Source organism: Elephantulus edwardii, unplaced genomic scaffold (genome assembly GCF_000299155.1).
Source record: "Elephantulus edwardii isolate Elephantulus edwardi_28Jun2011 unplaced genomic scaffold, EleEdw1.0 scaffold00011, whole genome shotgun sequence".
NCBI classification, from domain to species: Eukaryota; Metazoa; Chordata; class Mammalia; order Macroscelidea; family Macroscelididae; genus Elephantulus; species Elephantulus edwardii.
In genome coordinates, this window is record NW_006399761.1 from 4553153 (window position 1) to 4577659 (window position 24507).

General features: G+C 48.7%; 1 protein-coding gene across 2 annotated transcripts in view; it reads left to right on the forward strand.

The window, feature by feature from the left end:
* TTC7A (tetratricopeptide repeat domain 7A) overlaps positions 1–24507 on the forward strand; it is a 127277-nt gene continuing 102770 nt past the window's right edge. The window contains exons 1-3 of one of the 2 annotated variants that reach the window (XM_006880897.1): positions 1–280; positions 12090–12250; positions 20208–20376. Coding sequence is in view for 1 of the 2 variants with exons in the window: in XM_006880896.1 (XP_006880958.1) it covers positions 100–280; positions 12090–12250; positions 20208–20376 (511 nt within the window). In the remaining variant the exon portion in view is untranslated. The remainder of the gene's footprint in view (positions 281–12089; positions 12251–20207; positions 20377–24507) is intronic. The other variant, XM_006880896.1, reaches the window with a different exon arrangement.

Below are 24507 nucleotides of genomic sequence, written 5' to 3' on the forward strand. Positions count from 1 at the left end.
GGCGACCCCACCGCCCGCGTGTGCGCCCCAGCCTGGACGCCGGCCCCGGCCTGGCCGCCAGTTCTCCGCTGCTCCTTCCATGACAGCACCCGCTCGAAGATGGCTGCGAAGGGCGCGCACAGCTCCCACCTGAAGGTGGAGGGCGAGCTGGAGCGCTGCCGCGCCGAGGGTCACTGGCACCGCGTGACCGAGCTGGTCCGCCAGCTGCAGACGCGGCTCCAGCCCAGCGGAAACAGCCGGCGAGCCGCCGCCAGCGCCGGGTCCATCGCCCAGGACACCGGTGAGTAAGGGAAGGGGCCTGGTCGCTGGCCCCGAGGAGGGCGCCAAACGCGCCACCCCTTCCAGGAAGCGCTCCCTGACTGCCCCAGGCCCCCTGGTCGCCTCGGGAGTGTCCTGGCAGCGCTAATGAGGCTAGTTAGGAAGGTCTTCCTGCCCCCAAGCGCAGACCACGACCAGGTGGGCGCTTTAGAGGAAACGAGAAAAGTAGATTTTCTGCTTTGCCTTTTCCAATCGCATTGGTAACTTCCTCTGCCTTGAAATGAGGGTACCAGCACGTATCCAGATTTGAGCTGGACTCTGCCTCTTTCTCGGGCCTCTAAACGCCATCAGGTGAAAGCAATGAAGTCTTGGCTGCTTTCTGGCTTATTTGCCCTCCTTCTTCACCCTCCTCCCCCAAGTTGAAAGCCGCGTTCACGACAGACCTGAACAGGGTTCACCTCGCACCTGGCCCGGGTAGTGGGAAAGTTGCCTCTTCTGTGGTCGAACCCGGGACCCGGGCCAGCTCTGGCAGTTGGTGACTTTAGCGGCAGGGCTGGTTTGATTGCGCTGGACCTTCGTACTGGGCTGTGATAGCACTCTAATGGGGCAGTGGGGCCCCCGTTCCAGGTTCCAAACTCCATTTCCTGGGACCTTCAGTTCAGTGTGGGATACCCCTCTTTATGCATGGCTACTCCCGACCCTTTGTGGGAAAAGCAGAAATTAAATAAATACAGATAAACCCTTCTAATGAATGTACAGTCCAGTAGGAAAGAGACAATAATAATATGAATAATCATGAGGAACACTTCTCACTCGTTCACAGGGCGCCAGACATGAACCTAAGCACATTAATCAGCCTTTTTATTGCTCACAGCTCGATGATGGGGAGACCCAAAAACGCTTCTCTGGAAACTGAGGCGCAGAAGTTAACTTGATTGCCCAGCTGATAAGGGATGGAGGAGCATTTGAACCCAAGTATTTTAACTGCTAACACTGTCAACTCTCAAAGCTATGTAGCAGATAACCCCCGCATTTGAAGGGCTCTCAAATGGATGGGAGACAGGATGAGGAGTCAGTGGATCACAGAGAGAAAGGGAACAAGTAGAAGAAGGCTTCAGGGAACCAGAAAGGATGTGCACTGGCCCTGGTGCGTGTTGGGAGAGTCTGTCTGTCCCAGGGGAGGGCTAAGCAGGAGGCTGGACATTGGTTTTGAGGCTGTGGCAAGTCTGAGCCCTGTAGTGAGGGGTAGTGGCCGGCCTAAGGCACATGATTGGGAGAAGCTGGCAAGGCCAGTGCCTCTAGGGCCGAGTGGACAAATTGTAGGTTCCTCTCCCTCCTTGTGGTGGGTGACATCTGAGATGGGACAGCTAAGGGTCACATAGGTACTGCAGCAAACAGGGTATGGGTCTCTACCCCACGCTGACCCCAAGGCAGAATGGTCTAGTCCCTAAGCTTGTTATCTGGACTCTTGCTGGCTGAGAAGTTAGTAGGTCTCCAGGAAGAGAAGGTCTGAGGAGCCAGTAAGTGTGGAAAATGGAAATAACGGAGTCGATACTTCAGGGAATTTTTTTTTTTTTGAATTTTTTTTTTTAAACTGTAAGACTTCTCAGCCTTTATTCTGCTCAGCGAGCTCTGGGGTCTAGTGGGTAAGGAGCTGTGCTGCACCAGCAGCTCAGTGGTGAATTTTGGCCAATCTCTGTGTGATTTACAACCTCTGAAAACCACTAGAGGATCAGCTGTGTCTGCTTGAGTTAGTTTTGCGTTTATCCTGCTCACCTGTGTGTGATTTACAAGCCAGGTTAAGAGTATAAATACCCCAGTTTCCAAACTTACTGGTCTGGGAAACACTGGGGTGGTTATAGCGTTAATAAAGTGTTTTCTCTCTGTGTGTTTTTGTGTCTCTCTCATTTTGAAGTCTTGGGAACAACTTTGTGAGGGCAGTTACTCTCTGCATTTTCGAGACATACACCAAGCCCAGAGAGCTCTGCTGGGGAGTCTGGGCCACCGCTTGAGCGCCACAGACCCAGCACTTGTGGAACTGCCTGGCCCAGGGAGTGAGGTTTGCTTCCTACCGACTTTTGGGTTTGACTTTGTGAGTGAATGTTCTTTCATTGTACAATCCAGATGCACCGTCCCCTACCCACATTTGGGGCCTGTTTGGGATGGCAGTGTCCATTCTCCACCGGGAGGTACCTTGGTTACTCTGGGGATTAAGAGTACTCTGTGTTGCTAAATTCCTGGTGGCCCAAGAGGGAGGTTCTCACAGCCCTATCTGACCTGTTGGGTCAGTGACCTGAAGCTTCAAAGCTTCATAATTTGTAGGGGTGAAGGAAAGTGCTGAGGTGGGAGGTGGGGGTTGATCGCCATTTCACAGACTGACTGAGGCCCTTGGGCCTGGCTGGGCCAGTGATGTTTCCTCCATGGAAAACAAATCCAGGTGGCTGGGAGATGAGGGCAGAGCCGTGGCAGGGTCCCCTCTGGTTCGGTGGGAGAAACTGATGCACACCCACAACCGCTTCCTGTTTGAGGAGGCTCTCCTAGCCCAAGGGGAAGAAGGCCAGTGTTACTGTTGGCGTGTTTTCTTTCAAACTCACATCCGGTTCAGATTTGGTCTGTAGGACAGCAGGGAAACCCCACACTGTTCCTGGCTGTGATGGAGGATGTTAGGGAAAACAGCCCAGCCAAGTGGCTGAAGAGAAAAGAATCCTTCATTGTGAAAAATTTCAGAGACGTAATTAAGGAAGAAAGCAGAATGAATCTTGGGCACCCACCAACCGGCTTCTGTCATAATGAACTCATGAATGGTAACAGTCTCAGTTTAGACTCCTGGATATGCCTGATGCAAGCCATGGTCTTTCCAATTGCTGCTTAGGCTTCTGAAAGTTGGGTAGTGAATAAGGATGACAGAAGAATTGATGCCTTTGGATTGTGGTGTTGCAGAAGAGGACTGGATATCACATGAATTGCCAAAAGACCAGACAAGTCTGTCTTGGAGGAAGTGTAACCTGCGTGCTCCTCAGAGGCAAGGATGATGAAACCTTGTTTCACGTATTGTGTGCGTGTTCTCAGGAGGGGCTGGTGTGTGGAGAAAAGCATCATTCGAGGAAAGGTGGAGGCTCAGAGAAAGAGGAAAACCCTCAACAAGATGGAGTGACTGTGACTGTAGCATTGGTCTTGGGCGTGTCAGATGGTGAGGATGGTGTGGAGGGTGGGGGGACAGGCTTCAGACCGACCACTTGGCTTCTCAGCGCTGCCATGTCTCCTAGCGGGCTGGTCTGTTCCTACACAGGGTAGCCCTCTATGGGGACCTGACAAGGGCAGCTGGTGGAGTCATGCCTTCAGCCTCTCCGCCCGACACGTTCCTCCCTATATCAGTGGAACTCTTAAACATTTCAACATACGTTTGTTTATTAAGACTGCTATTAATAAAATAGAACAACAGAACTATTGCACTTCCTCCCTGCCTTCCACCAAGAGCTAAGTATTAAAATTTGCATTTGGTTTGTTAGACTCCAGGTCCAAATAAGGCCACACATTGCATTTGTTGAGAACAAACATCTGCTCCAGTTCATCCTTAACCTCTGTCCATCTTGAGTCTGTAAACCCTACCCTGTCTTCATCTGACTGAACTGAATGTTTTTAAATTTCTTTGTAAAACTAGAGGTCTAGTTTTACAAAGATTCAGAGCGTTTCTTCAGTTTAGTTGGACAGGATGTGGGGAAGACAGGTGACTTCTTCCCAGTTCTGGCTTCCTCTTCCTCAAAGGTTCCAGCTCAACAACGTGTTGACGTTAAGGTGGAACCGACTCACAGCTGACCCGCTGGTGGGTTTTCTGTGACTGTAAATTGCATAGGAGAATATCGCCCATCTTTTTTCTCCCAAGGAGCAGCTGGTGGACTTGAACCATGTATTTTAGGCTTGGCAGTCCAGCTCCTTGCCCACTAGGCCACCAGCCCTGTGCAGTCATGTAAGGTGAGCAGGTACAGGAACCTCATGAGGAAGGGGGCCTGGCCAGAGACCTGGCTGGGCAGCCTCAGACCGAGGCATCAGGCTTCGGAGCAGGCTGTCTGGGGAGAAGCAGGTCTCTGAACGGGGTACCCGGAGCCTGAGAGACCCCTGGAGAACACTAGAGGCAGAAAGGGCCAGTGAGGAAGGTTATGGCCCAGAGGCTTTAGAAACTGAGGTGCAGTGGAGAGTCTTAGTGACTAGGAGTGCTTGGCCCCATGGGGCCCCCTCTGGGGCTCTGCTGGGCGTGGGGGTCCTGGCTGCCAGCAGCACACCCAAGTGCCCAGAATCTGGTTTGCTGTCCATCGGGAGGGTCTTCCTAATGCCCCCAGGAGAGGAGATGCTGGACCATTTTATCTAAATGTGGATAATGATTTGAATGACAAGATGATAAACTCCACATTCTGAAGAAGAACAGGCAAACCTTCGTCCCTCTGGATTTTATGTTAACAACTGTAAAAAAAAAATAATCCAGAATGCTTTTCCATTTCCTCAACTGGCCATTTGCAATGTTGTGTTAGGTGCTGATGAGTTAACTGACTTGTAAGCGACACTGTAAACGACAGATCTGAACTTTGCTCTGGTTTGCACTGTCCTCTTCCATCTCTGATGTGCACGAGCCCACTGTTAGTCAGTGTTCGTCTATCTTGTGAAGGGTCTTCCTCTCTCTTTGACTTTTCACTTGTCCCGAAGCATGATGTCTTTTCCCACGATCTGATTCTTCCTGACAACGTGCCCAGAGTGTGTGAGACCAAGCCTCCCCATCCTTGCCTCCAAGGAGCACTCATTGTGTTTCCCTAGTGTCTGCTGAATCAAAATGACTTGAGTAGAGATTTGATCAGAGAATATAGAAGTCTTGAGACCCCATGTGTTAGCAGATTAAATTGTCTGAAAACTCATAGCTATATGAAAATGAATAGAGCTTTTTATCTCTGTTCTTGTATTTGCTATTACCCTTTTTTGGGCCATTTTTAGTTTGCTGTCTGTAGTTCTTTGACACTTATTCTTTCTAGATTGCTGGGAGCTGCATCCTACATGAGACTCCAGGGAGACAGATAATTCTCAGAATTAAACAACTGTGACAGTGTTGTCTGCGATAAGCTGTGCAGAGCTTTGCTTTGGGTAGTGATTGATTATCTCCTCTGCTGTCAACTTTGGGTGGCATGAGCACTAAATGGGTAATGTACAGAGAAGGCAAGCTGGTTATCAGAAGGAGGGGAGAGTGCAGAACGAGGATGCCAAAAGCACTTAAACTCCTACCCATTTTCTTTTCCCTAAGTCAGGAGTCCTGACGGTACAATAGGGAGCTCTGGTGGTCTCCTGGGTAGGCAGTTGAGTTGCCAGTGCCAAGGCAGCAGGTTCGGATCCACAAACTGCTCCATGCGAGAAAGAAGGGCTCTCTCCTCCTGTGACATTTACAGCCTCTGAAAACCCTTGGCAGAATCCACTATGAACTGGTTCTATCTTGTCAGCAGTGACTTTCTTTGCGTTTTATGTGTGCTGATTAAAACACTCCCTCCTCGCCAGAAGGTTGGTGGTTCAAACCTACCAGCTGCCCCATGAGAAACAACTTGGGCAGTCTGTGGTTAAGATTGATGGCCTCCACATCCTGTGGGGCGGTGCTGCTTCTCCCTGAAGCGTTGCTGAGAGTTGGAATCGGGTAGCAAGGTGTTTGGGGGTTTGTTTTGATTTATTCCATATAATTCTTGATCCCTTTGCCCTTCTGTTGGTTGTGGCCGTGTCTTCTGAGGAAAGCACTAGTGGGATGACAGCATTCAGGCGCAGGCCCACACAGCTGTCACTCGTGTGTGTGAGTTGTCAGTGTCCTATGAGAAAGAATGTTGAGTGACCTATATCTTCACTGCCCTTCACCTGCTCAGACACTGAGGGTTCCCCTCTGGTGCTTTCAGGGGCATCTGTGTCAGGCTGTGATGTGACAGGTGATAAAAAGAAAAAGATCTTGGGCCCCCCAAAGCCAGCTGACATTCCAGCCCCGTCGCTTGTTAGCTTTCTGAGTTTGTCCCGTTTCTCTCACCTGAAGGGATGGTAACAGTACAGCACTTTGCGCAGGGCCACTGTCCAGGAAGTGCTAGCTTATCATTTGTTAAGTGAACACAACACCCACCTTTAGGACTATACAGACTAAACAGTTAAGTGTTCAGCTAGTAACTGAGAGATCAGTGGTTGGAATCCACCCAGCAGCTCTGAGGGAGTATGGCCTGTCAGTCTGCTTTTGGTAAAGATTGCAGTCAAGAAAACCTTAATGTGACAGTTCTGCTTTATCCTCTGTGAGTTGACATGTGCTGTTAACCTAACCGTGATTGCTTCAAATCCTCTAGTGGGTCCTTGGGAGAAGGATGAGCAGTCTCTTCCTGTGTGATTTCAAACCTCAGAAATCTGCTGGAGGGCCAGTTACATGTCAGTTCTGACTCCACAGCAATGAGTTTTTGTGAGAACAGCAGGGCAATCCAGTGGTAAAAACTGAAGCAAGTTGTACTGCTGATGGAAAGGCTGTGAATCTCTGGTTCAAATCTACCAGCTGCTCTGAAGAAGAAAGGTGGGTCTCCTTCTTTGTGATTGACAGCCGCGAAACCCGCCCTGGAGGTCAGGACGTACTAGGTGGAAGGGAGTGAGTGAACAACATCATATATTAGCTCATTCACTCCACGCCAGTCAGGACGGACTCATAGCTCACTTTCCGGCGGGTTGGTTCTTTCTTAAAAAAATTTATTTATTTTAATGAAAGTTTACAGAGACTTTGGATTTCCATTCATTCATTGTTGCACTTTCCTCCCTGCCCACCCCTCCTCCGCAGCAGGTTTTTTGAGGCTATAAATTGCACAGGAGGAGATTGCCCTTTTTTCCACTAAGAAACCACTAAGGCATTTGAATTCAGGGAGGTACAGCCTTCAAATTAGAAGCCAGCTCCCTTAAATGACTGGCACAAGGTAGACCCTCAACAGAGGCCCTTCTGGTTAGAGCAGTTCTTTCCAAATTGAGTTGAAGGGCCGGTTTTTAATTCCCAATTTGTCATACTCCGATGTTTTTATAAATGATAATAAATATGCATATAATTTGTTTCATAGAATAAAATGAAAGCAAAACCATACAAACGACTCTCGCCCACTGTTGAATGATTAGATTCATCAGACCAAGCATATTCTGTCAAATTATTATGGCATTTCTAAACATGTACTCAGAATTCCTGCGTTCCTTCCTGGGGTTGGATGATAGACTCGTGCCAGTTCTTGGACCACTTTGAGTAGCATGGGTTTAGAAGACTCTCCCGTTCTGGTGGTGGTGGTGGTGGTGTGTGCTGTGGAGTCAGAAGCAACTCATGGCTGACCCTCCAGCAGGTTTTCAGAGTCTGTAAATCACAGGAAATGGCCCATCATTCTCCCAGGGAGCAGCTGGTGGATTCGAACCTTACTCTCTAGGCCCCCACAGCTGCTTATTCTGCGGAAAGGTGGGAAGTGTCTCAGGATGGAGAGCTAACTGGAAGGAGCTGGTTTCCATTGGCAAGGAAGGGAACAGCCAGCTGGCTCAGTCAAGGCAGGACAACTGGTTACCTGGCCAGGAGGAGGAGGAGGAACCTGACGGCACACTGATTCAGAGCAGGGGCGGGGCGTGGAGGCCTGGTGATTGGCATCGGCTCTTGAGGCTTGATACCCGGTGATTGGCAGTGGCACTTGCAGAGGTGGGGCTTGATGTCTGGTGATTGGAAGTGGACCTGGCAAGATGTCCCGGTGATTGGCAGCAGCTTAAGCAGAGGCGGGGCTTGATGCCCAGTGATTGGTAGTGGCTCTAACAGAGGTGGGGCTTGATGCCTGGAGATTGGCAGCAGCCATAATTCCCCAATGCTGTGTAACCATCATCACTATCCTTTTCCAAAATTTCATTGTCACTCTTAAGAGAAAGTCAGTGATGATTGATTGTGAACCTGTGTCACATCAAGGATCGCACATGTATTAATACTTTTTAAAATTTCATTTTAGATTGGTGCTTAAAAGTAAGAGTAAAAATGTCCATCTAACAGTGCTACTTAACTAACCCATCTCCTTCCTCCCTCCTTCTGCGGGGAGCTCTGGACACAGTCCATAGACAGTGTGCTGTTCACTCAAGGGTGGCACCTCTGTTGGTTCAAATACACTCGAAGCTGGGCAGGAGAAAGATGGCCAGTCTCTTCAGGTTGTGGTTCACAGCCTCAGAAGCCTGTGGAAGGTTGCTGTGAGTTTGAGCTTTTGAGGAAGGGGCCATAGTGGCACAATGATGAAGTGCTCTCCTGCTAACCAGGTTTCAAGACCACTGAGTCTGTTCTCCATAAAGATGACCCATTGCCGTGAAGTTGATTTCAACGTGGAATGTCTACAAGATTGGAGAGTCTCGGGTCGATTCTGCTGCATGGTAGAATCTTAGCAGCAAACCTTTCAAAGATTACAGCCTAGAAAACCCCGTGGGACAGTTTTCCTCCATCCTGTAGCTTCCCTGTCGATGAGAATGGTTTTGACACAACAGTAGCTTACGGATGTTGAACACCCTTTCATGTGCTTCGTGGCTATTTGTTTATGTATTGTCCGGAAATGCCTTTTTCCAAAAATGCTTTTTGCACGGTTTTTAATATTTTGGTTTTTTACTGTTGAATCATAGGTGTTTTAAAATATCTATTTTAGGTACTAGATCTTTACTGAGTTATTTACATTATCAGTATTTACAAATATTTCTTCCATTTCTCTACAGTGCCCTTTGAAGCACAAGTTTTTAATTTTTTTTCTTTTATGGTTTGTGCTTTTGATTGTGTCATCTCTTTATTTAAATTAAAATATTTGTGTGTGTGTGTGTGTACCATCAAATTGGATCTGAGTGGTACAGGAGTAGATTGCCTCTCCTTCTCCAGCAGAGTATCTGGTGGTTTCAAATCATGTACCTAGTGCCACTTCTTGCCACTAGGCTCCCAGAGCTCCCTTTGTGCCATTTCAAAGAACTCCTTACATAGGAAATCCATTTGCTCCAACCCTATTTGTTAAAGAGACTATTCTTTCCCTCTTGTATGAACTTGGCACTGTTATTAAATTAATCTCAGATGAATGAGTTTGTTTCTGGACTTTTCAGTTATCCTCCATTGACTTATATTTCTGTTGAAGCCTTAGTGGCATAATGTGTATTGTGTTGGAAGGTTGATGGTTTGACTCCAGTTGCTTAATGAAAGAAAGAGGGGCAGTCCTTCTGTCTAGATTTAGAGCCTTGGGAACCTGACGGACGATGACTGAGTCAGAAGGCGGCGGTGGTTTGAGCTTCAGATTTTTGGTCAATGGTCGTAGTCTATCTTGGGAACTCTCGTGGCCGAGTAGACAGGGAGTTGTGTTCCCATCCCAAGGGTGGGTGGTTTGAATGCACTGGCTGCTCCAGAACAGAAAGATGGACAGTTTCCTCCCCTGCAGTTGGCACCCTCTAACAACCCACTGGAGAGTCAGCTGTGGGTCGGTTGTGGCTTGCCGGCACTGAGCAGGATTAGAGTAGCTCTAGTGAAAGTTTGACAGTCTGTTGTAATGAGTGTCACGTTACAGTATGAGAAAATGTAAGTCCTTGTACTTCATTTTGATTTTTCAAAGCTTGCCTCTTGAAGTTTCATTTGAACATGAGGATCAGCTTTTCCATTTCTGCTCAAAAAACCCCACTTTGTTGGGATTTTACTAGAGATTGCACTTAATTTGTAGATCTCTTCAGGTAGAATGGACATCTGAATGGTAAGTTTTCAGTCCATGACCACAGATGTCTTGCTGTATTTCTAGCTTCTTTAGTTTCGTTTAGCTGTCTCGTTGTTCTCAGTGTTTAAGTCATTGACTTCCTTGGTTCAGTTTTTTCCCCCAGGTATTTATACTTTTAAATGCTACTGTAAGTGGAACTGTTTTCTTCCTTTTGGGCGTAGTGTCTCAGATTGTTTATTGCGGATATCTAGAAACATAGCTTATTTTTCCTTGTTGATCTTGTTTACTGATATTGGTAAATGCATCTTCTTTTGAAAAGGTTGGAAAAGGAGGAGTGTCAGTTCTTTGGAGTGTCTGTTCTTTAAATGTTTGGCACATCATCCTCTCAATTTACAGATAATAAAAGAGAGGTAGCTCTGGTTGTTTAGTGGTAAGGAGTTGTACTGTCAACCCAAAGGCATGCAGTTCGAATCCACCATATACTTCTTGGGGAAAATATGAACAGCTTCCTCCCATGCAATTTACAGCCTCTGAAAACCTGCTGGAGGGTCAGCTATGAGTTGATTCTCACTTGATGGTAAAGAAAAACAATAACAGTAACAAAGGGGGAAGCAGCTTACCCAGAGCCAGATTATGTGTAGCTGAAGAATGGATCCACCACTAAGCCTCCCAGCTGAGATCTGGAGATGGAGAGAAGGTTGCCTTCCATTCCTAGCTTGACTTAATTTTTATTTCTGATTAGGTCATGTAGTCAATGGTTCAGCATTCCAGAGGTTCCAGAATCAAGAGTGAATAGGCTCCTGGCCTCCTGTGCACCCCCAGTGCACCCCCAATAAGCCCTCAGGGCTCTCAGATATTTGTGCATTCTCTCACATAACTCTCAGGCTTAAACAGTGGCGTATCGTGTTCACAGGTGTGCACTCTGCTTTCTTTTCTGTTTATCCTGGTGCTCATTCCACAGCAGCACAGAGAGTTTCCTCATTCCATTCTGCTCCCTTTCTGTGAATTCATCATATCCCTTTTTTTCCACCCTCGCACACTTTAGATACCGCTTCCCTATGGGTGGGCATGCTGAGAGGGAATGGATTTCCCAGGAAAGGTTATGGGCCCAGAATGCTGCCTCACGGTCAGAAAGAGCACTTGTAAAGGACGAGGCCAAGCAGACATTCCTGGAGACATTTTTTGGCTACTAAACATCCCAAGCTTTGTGGCTTCCTGGTCGGGTGTTTGAGAGGCTCTGACTCACCTGACTGGTATTTATTGGCTTCAGTACCAAGTGGCAGAGGCACTGGGTGGTACAGACAGTTACCAAGCTTGCTATTGAATGAAACATTGGTGATCACAGGCCGGAGCTCTCACCGTGGTAGAGGGAGGTGGTATCTGACACCCAGATAGACAGGTGCGGTGTCTACGGGTGAAGGAGCATGCATGAGAAACTATGTCCCAGGGTTTGTGTTGCTACACAAGTAAATCTGATTTCTGCTTTCACTTTTTGCTTTGTCTGCTAGGTTATCCCTAAGTCCTTTTATTTATTTATTTTTAAATTGTGTGTGTGTGTGTACCATCAAATCAGATCTGACTGGTACAAGAAGAGGTTGTCCCTCATTCTCTGGCAGAGCATCTGGTGGATTCGAACTGTGCACTTCTGGGATTACAGTTCAGCTTCTTGCCAGTAGGCCACCAGAGCTCCCCTATCCCTAAGTCCTTTTAAAGTACCTTAAACATGAATAAAATAGCTGTAATCATACAGACATTAGAAGCATGAGAAAAGCCATTGTGAGGCTACCTTATGTATATTCCCTCTCCAGTAATTTGAAGAGAATTCTTTCCTGGATTGGGAGTTTATTAGCACCCCAGAGCACGGGTATAGTTTTATCATTTGTTTTAAATTCTAAAAATCAGGGAATTTGTTCCAAGTGTCTCTCCAACTGAAAATAAATGCAGAGAGGGAAATATGTCACTTGACCCTGGGTAAGTGCCCAAGTATTTTTATTTGAAGACTTGTAGGGGATGGATCTTTATTTTCTTGGACTGAGGCACCATGTGCCCGTACTACTGTCCACACCCACCTTGCTCAGGGGATTCTGAACTCACTACACTGACGCTGACATGTCTTTTCAGATGACTTTGGGAAGTTACTCCTGGCCGAGTCCCTCCTGGAACAGTGTTTGAAGGAGAACCACGCCAAGGTCAAAGACTCCGTCCCTTTGGAGAAGAGCGAGCCAAAGATCCTAGAAGCGAGGAATTATCTGAGTAGTATTCTTAGTCACGGGAAGCTATCAGTGAGTATTCAGCCCTCCCATCTGCTGTCAAACCCTCTGGGGCCATGTGGTTACTGTACCCTCAGGCCTCGCGAAAGACCTGACTCTTAGCGGTAACAACTAAGCCATGTGTGGCTGTCATGTACTTAAAATGTGCCTAGTACCCATGGAGATGTGCTGACCCAGGATTTCTGAGTCTAACAGAATGTCAAATATTCCAGTGATTTTCTACATTGATTAGGGAGGATAAAGCTTTGTATATACTGTTGTTCTTGTTGTTATGTGCTGTCGTGTCGCTTGCGACTCATAGCGACCCCATGTACAATAGCCCTAAACCCTGCTCTGTCCTATGCCAATCTCACTGCCTCTGACACACGCATCCCGATCACCCCAGTCACTGAATCAGTCCACCTCATTGAGGGTCTTCCCATCCTACACTGTCCCTCTACCCTCCCAAGCATGATGTCCCTCTCCAAGGACCTGTCCCTACTTACAACATGTCCAAGGTATGTTAGACGAAGCCCCAGAATCCTTGCCTCCAAGGAGCCGCCTGGTTTAACCCTCTCCAGGATGAATCTGTTGTTCTCCTGGCAGTCCCTCAATACTCTTCTCCAACACCACAGCTCAAAGGCATCAGTTCTCCTTCTATCCTTCCTAGTCATTATCCAGCTCTCTGATGCAAAGGTCATAGCCTGTGTCAGACACACCTTAGTCTCCAGAGTGAAACCATTGCTCTTCAGTACCCTGGAGCAGTCCCTAACAGCAAATTATGCTATAAAAATAAATTTCATCTGCATTTATCACTTTTAACGTACTTGTTAGAAAGTGTAAAGTTCCATATGTGGCTTACAGCTGTGGCTCATGACTGGTGGCCTAATGCTAACGCATTGAGCTGCCAACCCTGAGGCACGTGGTTCAAATCCACCAACTGCTCTGAAGAAGAAAGGCAGTCTCCTAAGCAATTTACAGTCTCTGAAAACCCTTTGGAAGATCAGCTATGAGTTGGTTCTGACTTAACAGCAATGAGCTAAGTTGACTTATCTTGACTTTCTCCCCTTGGCCCTGAGAGGGTCATAGAGTAATAAGACCTCAGCGAGTTCGTGGTGTGCTGGAAACTGTCACACACAGAATTGACTAGAGTAGAACTCATAACTAGATGAGATTGTGTTGATTCTCACTCATGGCGAGCCCCTGTGTACAGTGTAGAACTCCATGTTCTGTGGGGTATTCAGCACTGTGACATTTCTTAAACAGTTCTATAGGGGCCTTAGGTGTCTTTGGGTGGGCTTGAACTGCCAACGTTCTGGTTAACAGCCAAGCACTTAATCAACTATAGCTCCTGAAGGAGCTATAGAAGAAATGCAGTCACAACTCTCTCTAGATCTTTGTTACCTTGAGCCCAATCCATATCCCTGTAGTGTGAGGGAGATGTGAATCAGAACCTGCATTCTCACAAGATCTCTCGGTGGTTTATGTGCACATTGGTATGTACGAAGAGTGTTCCAGATTACATATTCTCTGAGTTCAGGACTATGAAAAGTTAAAGAAATGTGAGTGCGGGGAAGGTAAGGATAGATTTACACAGAGGGAAAAAAACCCCAGCCAAATCCTGGGAGGGAAGAGGAGCAGAGGTAAAAATCAGTAAATAAAATTTTCAAATTGCCTTCCATGCATCTGAAAACTGGACAATAATGATGACAGGAGATTTGGGTGGGACCTTTGAGCAGTGGTGTTGGAGAAGAGTACTGAATATCCCCTGGACTGCCAGAAGAACCAACAACTAAATCTGGGGAAAAGTGCAACTAAAATGTCTCTTGGAGGCTAAGAAAGCTTCAGCTCATAATTTGGGCACGTTGCTAGAAAAGGCTATTCTTTGGAAAGGGGCCTCATGCTTGGAAAGGTGGAGGGTCAGCAGAAGACAGGAACACTGTCAGTCAGCTAGGTTGACACAGTGACCGCAGCAGTGGGCTCAGGAATGTCAGAGATGAGGATGGCCAGGAAAGGACAGGGTTCAGACCTGTTCGTAGGGTTGCTATGGGTCATACTCGACACAGCACCTAACAATAAGCATAACAAGTAATAGACATGTTGAGTAGAAGGGAAAGACACTATATGATAAAGGGGTGGTTGTAATATTGCCGTTGAAAGGGAAGACATGGTGAGGTGCACAAGACATACAGACGTCAGAATTAAAAAAACCAAACTTCTTGCCATTGAGTCAGTCCCTCGACTGCATTTTTAGAGGATGCAGACTCAAGAGAGGAAATTGTTCATCTTTCTCCTTCAAAATAGCTGGTAGATTCAAACCACATGCCTTTGGGTTGGCAACACAGCTCCTTACCCACTAGGCCACCAGAGCTCCCAACAGACATCAGAGAAAAACATTATTGCATGCCCAGTCATGCAATGTCATGTAGTAGTAATAATAAACAGGGATGTGTAAGTGGACACATAGGCTTATAGACAAAGCGTGGATATGATTTTACATTACAGTGCATTTTTAGCTTTTGTGAGGGTATGTTTATGCCATTAGAAACCTAAAGAGGAAGTAATTTTTCAAGAGGTGTTTGAAAACAATAGCTCTACTGACTTCAGGACTTGATCAAGCACTTCCTGTCTGTAAGACATGGTGTTAATGTGCTTTGAGAACAATAAGCACGAGTTCAGCATGGACCCTGCCCTCAAGGACGTTGCAGACCTGCTGAGACCATCTGCAAGTGAATCGGCGTGGTCCAAGGTGGACTATGACACAACTTAAACAGTGGTTGTAAGAGGGGGGTCTGGAGAACCACTTCCCTGGGATGAGACAGGGGACAGATGCAGGGTGATGGTCGTGGGTTTGAATGCTTGTGAGGGCTGGGTACCAGGAGGGTCATGGACACACAGGGATAGGGCCGAGCATCCCAAGTAAGTAAGCTGTGTATAATCTAAACCTTCCTCTAGGAAACCGAATGTAGTTCCGTTTCAAATTCAAGGTCATTACTGTCATGTCTGAACCACTTTAAAGCTGATCCTCCAAAAGGTTTTCAGAGGCTGTAAATCCCACAGGAGAAATTTGCCCATCTTTCACCTGAGGAGCAGCTGGTAGATTCGAACCATCTATCTTTGGGTTGGCAGAGCAGCTCCTTACTGCTAGGGCACTAGAGCTCCCTAGTAAACAAGTATTTTGAATAATAAATAAAGGACCTTGTGTTCTACCCCAAGCGCACACCCACCTGTGTCTTCAGAGCCAAGCACTAGGTACTCTCTGGTGTGGCCCCATTCCCTGAGCATTTGCAAACCTACGTGCATGCATAGAGAGTTTCTATCTTGTCAGAATCATAGGAAGAGCTATATGACAGTTTGATATTTTTTTTTTGTTTGTTTTTATTTTTGTGTGAGTGTAACGTCAAATCAGATCTGACTGGTACAGGAGGAGATTGTCCCTCCTTTTCCCGGCAGAGCATCTGGTGGATTCGAACTGTGTGCTTCTGGGATTGTAGTTGCAGCTCCTTGCCACTAGGCCACCAGAGCTCCCCTGACAGTTTGATATTTTTCACTTAGAACTTTTTCTTTGAATTGTACTGGCTGAATTGTAACCATATGCAATGTATTGAAATTGGTTTTGTTTGCTATATCACATATATGAAATACAAATTTTACCGTGTTTTATTAATCAAAGACTTACATTGGTACCAGAAGTAGTGAGAAAGTCACCGTTATGCCAGTGTATATGTTTGTCTTCAGACAAGGACATCATGCAAGATAAAATGTTGTATTTGTAGCATTCTCTGATCTTACCTCAAAGGTCAGGATGTGTCTAGAGGAATAATCTTTCTTGGCAGCAAGTGGCCACGCACAGGGTTCCCCGATGCATCTTGAGTAGCTCTGCCGGAGTCGGGGGGGGGGCGGGTACGAGGGTACTGAGACACCCACACTAGATGATCTCAGAGTCCTGTCCAGTTCATTTCTGTGGAGAGCACTTGAAACAAACCCCCCAGACAGTGCACTGTCTCTTTAATGGTTACCTGAGATGACGTTGTCTCTTACCCCAGTTCCAGGTGAAGGCGCTGGAACCTGGGGAAACTAAGGCCCTGAGCCAAGCCCCACAGCTGGAGGTGCAGAACTCGAACCAGGCCCGTTTGTCTCCACACCCTACCCTCTCATGCTCTTGCCACTTCATGTTGCAGCCTTCCTAAGTACTAGAGTTGTTGTTCATGCCATCTTGTCAGCTATGACTCCTAGTGATCCTGTGAACAATGGGTCTGAACCTTGCCTTGTCCTGTGCCAACCTCATCACCTCTGATATGCTCAAGGCCATTATTGATTGGATCGCAGTCCCGTACTATATCTGTGGACTGTTTCCTCATCTCTTCTCACTTCTTACCCAGGGAACACTGCATGACTGAAAATCAAGGAAGGTAGACGTCAAGATTGTATCTTTTCTCCAAACCTGCCTAGTCTGTATGTTGACCAAATCATTGAAGAAGCTGGACTTTAGAATGTGGCATTGGGAATGGAGGAAGACGCATCAACAACCTGCGTAATGCAGATGACACAATCTTGCTTGCTGAAAGTGAAGGGGACTTGACACACTTGCTCCAGAAGATCAAAGACTACAGCCTTTGATATGGATTGTATCTCAGCATCAAGAAAAAAGTCCTCACCATAGGGCCAGCAGGCAACTTCCTGATAGAGGGAAAAATGGTTGAAGTTGCCAGCAACTTAATTTTACTTGGATTCACAGTCAGTACCCATAGTGACTACAGTCAAGAAATCTAAAGACGTGTTGTGCTGGGAATATCTACTGTCGAGGACCTCTCAAAAGAGCAAGAATGTCCATTTAAAGACTTAAGGTGTACCTGATCGAAGCCATTATATTTTCACTTGCTTCTTGTGCATCTGAAAGTTACATAATGAATAAGAATGGCAGAAGAATTATTGATGCCTTTGAATTGTGATCCCGGGGTTGATTATGGACTACATCTCACAGACTTCCAGAACAAACCTTTTGTGGAGGAAGTGCACCTAGCGTGCTCCTTAGGGGCAAGGAGAGTGAAACTTGATCCCACAGACTTTGAACTTGGGGGGGGGCGGGGAGAGCGGGAATCCTTCCTTGGAAAAGGCATCATGCTGGGAAAGGTGGAGACTCAGAAAGGAAGACCCTCACGGAGATGGGCTGACACTATACCTGCAGCAGTGACAGAGTTCGTTAGGATGGTGCAGGAGAGGACAAGGTTCAGATAGGGTCTTAGTGGCACCTAGCAACAACCCCGTTACCACATGGGGCCATTCTTCCCAATCAATTGACAGGGACATCGAGGCACAGAAACAATGGCTGACATTCCTCAGACTGACCTAGTATCCTTCCAGACCATGTGCGTTTCCAGTTCAAATGCACAAGCTCCACAGAGTGCAGCGAGATGGTTTTGCAAACTAAGGGCCATGGGAGAATGACCGACACTCAGTTCCCATGCAGTCTGCTGCCTTTGAAAACCTGTTGGAGGACCAGCCGAGTCAGTTCCAGCTCAGTGGTACTTAACAACAACAGGGACTTTAGAAAAGCAAAAACTGAACAAAACTTCAAAACTGCATTATCTCCTCTTGCCATCACTCCATGAAGGAAAGGATATCACAAGGTAAAAAAAACCAAGACTTCAGGTCATAGGGGCGGCCTTTACGATAAAGTGGGCTTGGCTCTGTGAACCAGCCACTGCAGTGCAGTGAGCCTGAGAGCGTCCATCCACCCGTCTCTGAACCCCGCGGGAGGCTCAGCCATCAGTTGGATTTGCCATGACGGCCACGCGTACGTGAATCCTACCCTGGATTTACCCAGCTGCTTCCTCAAGAACCTTTCGGACCTCTTTTCCGGACTTGGCCTTGCAAAGGCTCTCAGGGCCCTCAGCATGCATCACTGCAGTGGATGTGGGGAGTGCGTCCTCTGAGCTCTCTCTCACCAGCAGAGGAACCATGATGCCAGCAGGAAGGACTTGGGTGCATGGCCTGGAGGTGCAGAACAGCAAAGCCATCGTCCAGCTTGTTTGGCCTGTAGTATGTGTCTTCTGAGGCCATGAAGCTGTCCTGGCCTGGGCAGTTGGGTGGCCTATTTGGGGAGATCAGAAGATGCCCTTGAAAACGTGAGCATTTGCGAGTTAATCAGGAGAGCAGGAAGCCAGGCTCCATACTGTCGGCCGGGGCCGAGTGAGTGCACCTCTTGGTGTGGGGAATCGTTTCAGCAGAAAGGAGCTCACTGGTGCTCCTTTGAGGATGTGCTGGGCCTGGGAGAACCCAGAGGCTGGAAAAGGATTTGTGTATGGCAAAGGGAAGGGGAGGAGGTTCCACATAGGGGCCTGTGTGAGCCAAGGCAAAAGAGGGTGATGGTCTAGTTACCCAGCCCAGAAGGAGCTGTGTGGAAGCAGAATTCCACTGCCTAGGAACGTGGCGGCGCTGTCCCTTGTGTCTCTTAGCTGGCTTCGTTAATAGATCATGGGGTGTGGAGGAGGTCCCCCTGGAGTACAGCTTCCCCGGATACTTGTCTCCTTCAGTTAGTTAGAGGCCACCCCTTGCTGCTAGGACAGAGGCTGACAGTGCGACCCTGAGTGGTGACTCCTAGGAACATTGGGAACATGACGGATGCCTGTGTGGCAGGAGAGGTGCCCAGAGTCAAGTCCAAAGGGTGTTGGCCAGCTGGACACAGGAATCCAGGTTTTCAGTGGTGGGTGAATGAGGGGCAGGGCTGGCCCAGGACCATGGCTGGGCCCACTGACCCTCTCGTCAGCAGCTGGCAGTTCTGGTGAGCAGTACCAGAGCTGGCGGAGGTGTCACAGCGAAGACCAGAACTCCCTGGACCGCCCAGCAGGTCCTGAGGACCCTTCAGTGAGGCTGGGATATGGGTACAAGCAGCCCTTAGGAGAGTAGGAGGCCAGGCAGGTAAGTACAGGCACTTCTGGCCTCTTGCTTCTGAACTTTGCCCCACTTCTGATAAGACTGGTGAGGTGCCCGGCAGGCCTTCTCTCTTCTGTCTCAAGCTGGTGATGTCTGAGCCTTCTCCTCCCACCTCCTTCAGGTTCCGTTCTCTCACTCGTATAGACTCCTGGCACGGCCTTGCTGTTGGAGGTATGAGTACTCCCTGATTAGGTGGCAGAGATCTGGGGAAGGAGCTGGCACTGCCAGTCCAAGGCAAGTGGTTTGAGTCCCCCAGCTGCTGCTCTAGAGAAAGATGGGCAGTGTCCTCACATGTGAGTTACAGTCTCAGAAAACATGTTGGAAGCTCAGGTAGGAGTGAGTTCCAGCTTGAATTACTAAGGTATTGAGGGAGCTCGACCTGTAGAGAATCGCGCTGCTAACTCAAAGGCCACAGCTGTCTGGTGGCTCCAAGGGAGAAAGATGTTGGGTCTTCTTCAGTTAAACCCAATGGATGGTCAGCTGTGAGTTGGTTCTGTCTTGACAGCAATGAGTGAGTGAGTGAATGATGTATTTGTAAGTGGGTATTTGCCTTAAGAGGATCCCTGGGAGCTCTGGTGGCCTAGTGGCAAGAAGTTGTGCTGCAGTCCCAAAGATTCCCAATTCAAATCCACCAGATGCTCCTCTGGAGAAGGAGGGGCAGTCTCCTTCTGTGCCAGTCAGATCTGATCAACAGTACACAACAACAAAAAAATTGTACGCTGTACAATTTTACTTGACTAATTGTACCACCTTTGGCTCTGTCCCCAGCTCCCTTGCCGTGAGTTCCAGAGAAATGGCTGACCTCCGGGGGCCCAGCCTACCTGGAGCCCTGGGCAGCAGGAAAGGGGGCAAGGCTTGTCTGGAAGTCACCTGGACTTTGGGTGGGGGCATGAGACCCCCGCACAGGAGCTGGTTAAGGGCTTGTCCAGGGTTACCTCCAGAGCTGTGCTGTCCACCAGGGCCTGGAGCATGGAGTGAAGGGTCTGGGGGCTCTAGCAGTGTGTGCAGCCGGTCAGTGTGGCTCATGGCTCAGCAGGAACCCTTGTCCTTTCAGCCACAGTACCTGCAAGAAGCCATGCTGATCCTGGGCAAGCTGCATTACCTGGAGGGCTCCTACCGCGATGCCATCAGCATGTATGCCCGGGCGGGGATCGACGACATGTCCATGGAGAACAAGCCCCTCTACCTGATGCGGCTGCTGGCGGAGGCCTTCGTCATCAAAGGTAGCGGTCCTGTCTCCCTGCTCCCCTTAACTCTCCGTCACACTATCCAGCGAGTGATGCCCCAGCGCCCAGGTGCCCGGAGCAGGGGGCAGCCGTGGGGCAGGGTGCTGCCGAGGTGGACTTTGCCTTCTAGGGCTCATGTTCTAGACTTAACCCCGGGTAGTGTCCAGACACTGGTCAACCAGGATGGGTACCAGCCATGACGGCGCAATCTGGTAGAGCTGTCAAAACCCTCATGCTCACGCACTCCCCTAGTTACCCAGCCTTGTGCCTTTGGGTGACTCACATCACTGGGCCCCTGTTCACGTCTGTAAATTTGCCGTCTCCGTTTACCGTGAGCGTGTAGGAGCTGGCTGAGAAAGGCTTACCGAAATGGCTGGGTGCCTCTGGTGTCTGAGGCTTACTGGTGTCTAGTATCGGGGAGCTGGGCATTGGCTCTTGCTGTGACCAGCCCGCCAAGTGGGTTCAGGGAGCTGCTTTTGCCTGGAGGAGCTCACAGTGTTCCTAGGTCAGGATCTTGGGGACTCAGGCTAGTGAGGTCAACATTTTAGGAGGGCCACTGTGGATGGATCGCTTGGGACCCAGCATGTGTGAATTGTTAGGAAAACCCTCTCCCTAATTTGGTGCTTCCAGCACCTCTTCCCTAAAATTAGGGTCCCTATGGAGTGGTCCTGGCTAGATGTGAGTTCCAGGAGTCCCTCTGTCCCCTCTGATACCAGTAATCAAGGATGTTTGATTCTCTCCATGTCCATGCACAAACCGACCCCCAGAGAAATGGCTGGAAGTGCCTGTGGCTATGTGGGCATAGAGTTCATGCCACCCTCGGTTTTGCTGTAGAAAAGAATATGCTCCTCTTGGATATGAGGAAATTGAGACCCAGAGGGAATTCAGTTCCTTGTCCACAGTCACCCAGAGATTTGTGATGCAGTCAAGGCTCGGACTTGCGTTCTTGGGCATAGGCGAGCCTTGGAATAGGCAGGACCTCTCAGCCCCCGCCCTCTTCTCTGTCACACTCACAGGTGCCTCCCTCAGATCCCCGAAGGCGTGACTGTGACATCTGTACAGCAGACCCTTCGTAGCTCTCAGTGGTAGAGGCTGATTTTTTCTTTAAATTATGGTGAATCATTTTCTCCTTCACTGATCTTCGCAGTTACGATTCAGGGACAGCAGTTACTTTGCCATCTGTGTAGCCATTTGCAAATTCCTTTTATGCTTCCTCAAAAGAACGCAGTGCCCCTCCAGCAGTAACAAGTCCCCTGCCCCTCCCACCCTCCTGGTGACCACAGAGACACTTGGTGGAAGTTCGGAGGGTTGGTTGGTTGTTCTGGCATCCTCGGGCCATTGATAAGAGCTCGTGGTGTCTCAGGAAACCCTCTGAGGCTGTCTGTCTGGGCAGCCCCAGCACCATCTTGCATAGGGTGGAGACTCTCTGGGTGCCTTCTGCCCTCGCTCTTTCATCCCTTCCTCCCTGCTCCCGTGAAATAATCTTCTGGGGTTTGGCTCTCTCAGGTCTCCTAGGATCCCCTTCTTCCGTGGACTTCCTTCCTTGGGTTTCCTCCTCAGTCTTCTTCCTGGTTCAGTACATATTGCTCCTTCTCTCCACTCTCTCCAGCATGCCTCCAGCTTCTTGGGGGGACGCAGTCGCGGTGGTCCGAGGCCCTGCAGGGGAGGTAAGGCGCCGGGCGCCCCCGTGCAAACCACCCAGGCGTAGGCCGTATGAGCTCCCACCCCCGACTGCACGCAGCCCCTGTCCTGGCTCCCCTCTGCCTTTCCTGTCCTGTTGCAGTGACTGCACCCTCCCGCTTGGCATGTTGGTCGACCTGCCTGCGTGTGCTCAAAACCTTGCACGATGCTGTTTTCCTTGGATGGGAGTTGGGAGTGGGGAGGGCTGGCTGTTGGTCTTGATGACATGTTATGAGCACGGGGATGGTGGCAGCAGGAGATCAGAGTCCTCAGATAAATACTAAGCCTTCCCTCCTCTCCAGGTATACCCTCATCTAATTTTCACAGACCCTCCAAGTGGGTTTTCTTTCCCACGTTATATTTCAGGAGTTGAGGTTGAAACAGGTGCAGTGACTCATCTGAGGGCCTGAAAGAAGTGGTGGAGCTGAGGTTTGAACCCAGGCAGCCAGAGATTGTCAGCACCCTGTGGTTCTGCTGCTTTGAATTTTAGACAGCACACAATTCTAGAGATAATATAGGTCACATCTCATGGTACAGATGGAGTTGGGACTGACAGCATCGAAGCAGAGGAAGATAACCGTTAGTAGCTCATGGGTGAACTAGAACTACTCACTCGTCAGTTTATTTTCTCCAGTTCTAGGTTCGCCTGCTTGCGAAGGCTCCTGTGTGTTGAGCTGTGTCACAGCTTTGCCTTTTTCTGTTGGTTTCTGTCCTGTGGTTCCGTCTGAGCAGGGATTCTGAGGAAACTGGCTGGAGGGAGGGAGCCAGGGGAGCTGGAGCCTGTGGAGAGGATGGTAGGGTTCCGAGCACAGTGTCTCCCGTGTGGATCTGTTGTTCTTGCTCAACAGTCAGGAGCCGGCTTCGGCCTTGCACCTCTACCGCAGCCTGAGAAGACATGATACCCATCTATTCCGGTGACCATCTGAGCTGTCATTCACAGGACCCAGCCTTCCTCTGAAATGGGATGGAGTTGGCTGAGGACTGAGGGATGCTCCCCAGTCCTGAGGGAGGGCTGTGACTCAGCCTGGAAGCTTGAGGGAAGTGGAAGCCACCTTGTTCTCTGGGCTTAAGTGTGTCATCTATCCTGTGTTTGATGCAGGGAAAGGGGCTGTCCTTAATTTTCTCTTGTTCTAGTTTGTTTATTCAGAAATGGCATAAAAGCCACAAACATCTTGCTGAGGGAGGAAAAGAGAAGCCCTTCATGGAAACCCTGTCATTTCCACAGTGCCTTGTGCCCAGCAAACAGCATGCTCTCCCCACCTCGTCACATCTCTACTGGGCTGACATCTGTGCTTTTGGTGCTGCCCCCAAAGCCTGAATACTGCTCTACCCAGTGCTGTGAGGAAGTCGTCTGTGGACACTGTGGGGACCCATGCCCTTTGTCTGGTGGGTCAGTAGAAGAGGGTGGTCCACTCGCCTGGACAGTCCAGTTGTAGGGGAACTTTGTGCTCTGCACCTCCGTCCAGAGCCTAGGGCTCCGAGATTGCGACTCCTGGGACATAGCTCAGATGGAGGGAGCCCCGGGCTCTGCTAGGTTCAGTTGCTTTTAAACCCCAGAGTTCAGAGCTAATTAGAAAGCAGTCCTCTTGAGGCAGGGACAGCTCAGGGAAGGAGAATAGTTGCACAGCTCGGAGAATGTGAGTGACTCTAAATTGTCTTTGGAGAAGCTATTGAAATGGTGAAGTTTTGCTCTGTATGTTTTCAGTAACAAGAAATTTAGAAGGGGGAAAAAATAAAGCAAAGCCTTCTTCACTAGCAAGGCTGGCTGTCTTTAGAGAAAATGCTTCATCTGCCGGTTGGAACCTCGAGGCACTGCCTTGGACTCCCCACACAGGGTCCATTACAGCCACCGGGGCCATTGAGTGCTGAGCGGCCGGTTCCCTCTTGAATCTAGTCGAGGGATTCGGTCACTTGGGCAGAAAAGCACACTGTTCAGAGGCAGAAGGACTTCATGGGTCAGTGTCTGCAGTTTGGTTTCAGATCAGACCGAAAGCCAAAAATCCCTTCCAAGAGCAAAACCACACGACTGACTGACTGGTCTTGCTTAGGAAAAGCCATGCCAGTCCAGGAGCTTCATGGTCTTATGTATGTTGGACATTATTTTATAGAAGGATTATTGCAGTGAAAATAGTCCCTAATGCTTTGATCGTTTAGTGCTCTGGACTCATAATTGCTTCCTTTCAGAAATACCTTCACACTATTATTTGTGTACAGTGAGATGCAAATACATGCAGTGGATAATTTGATGGGTTTGACAAATTTAAATCCCCATGAAACTAGCACCCCAATAAAAATAAAAACGGTTTCAGTCCCCCCACAAGAGTTCCCACCGGAACTAATTAATGGGAATTAATTGTGCATCTTTCAGAACATGCCCATCAGTGAAGTTGCACATTGCATACTTCCTCATGGCTAGCCGCCTTTTGCTTTTCCTCCAAGTTTGTTATT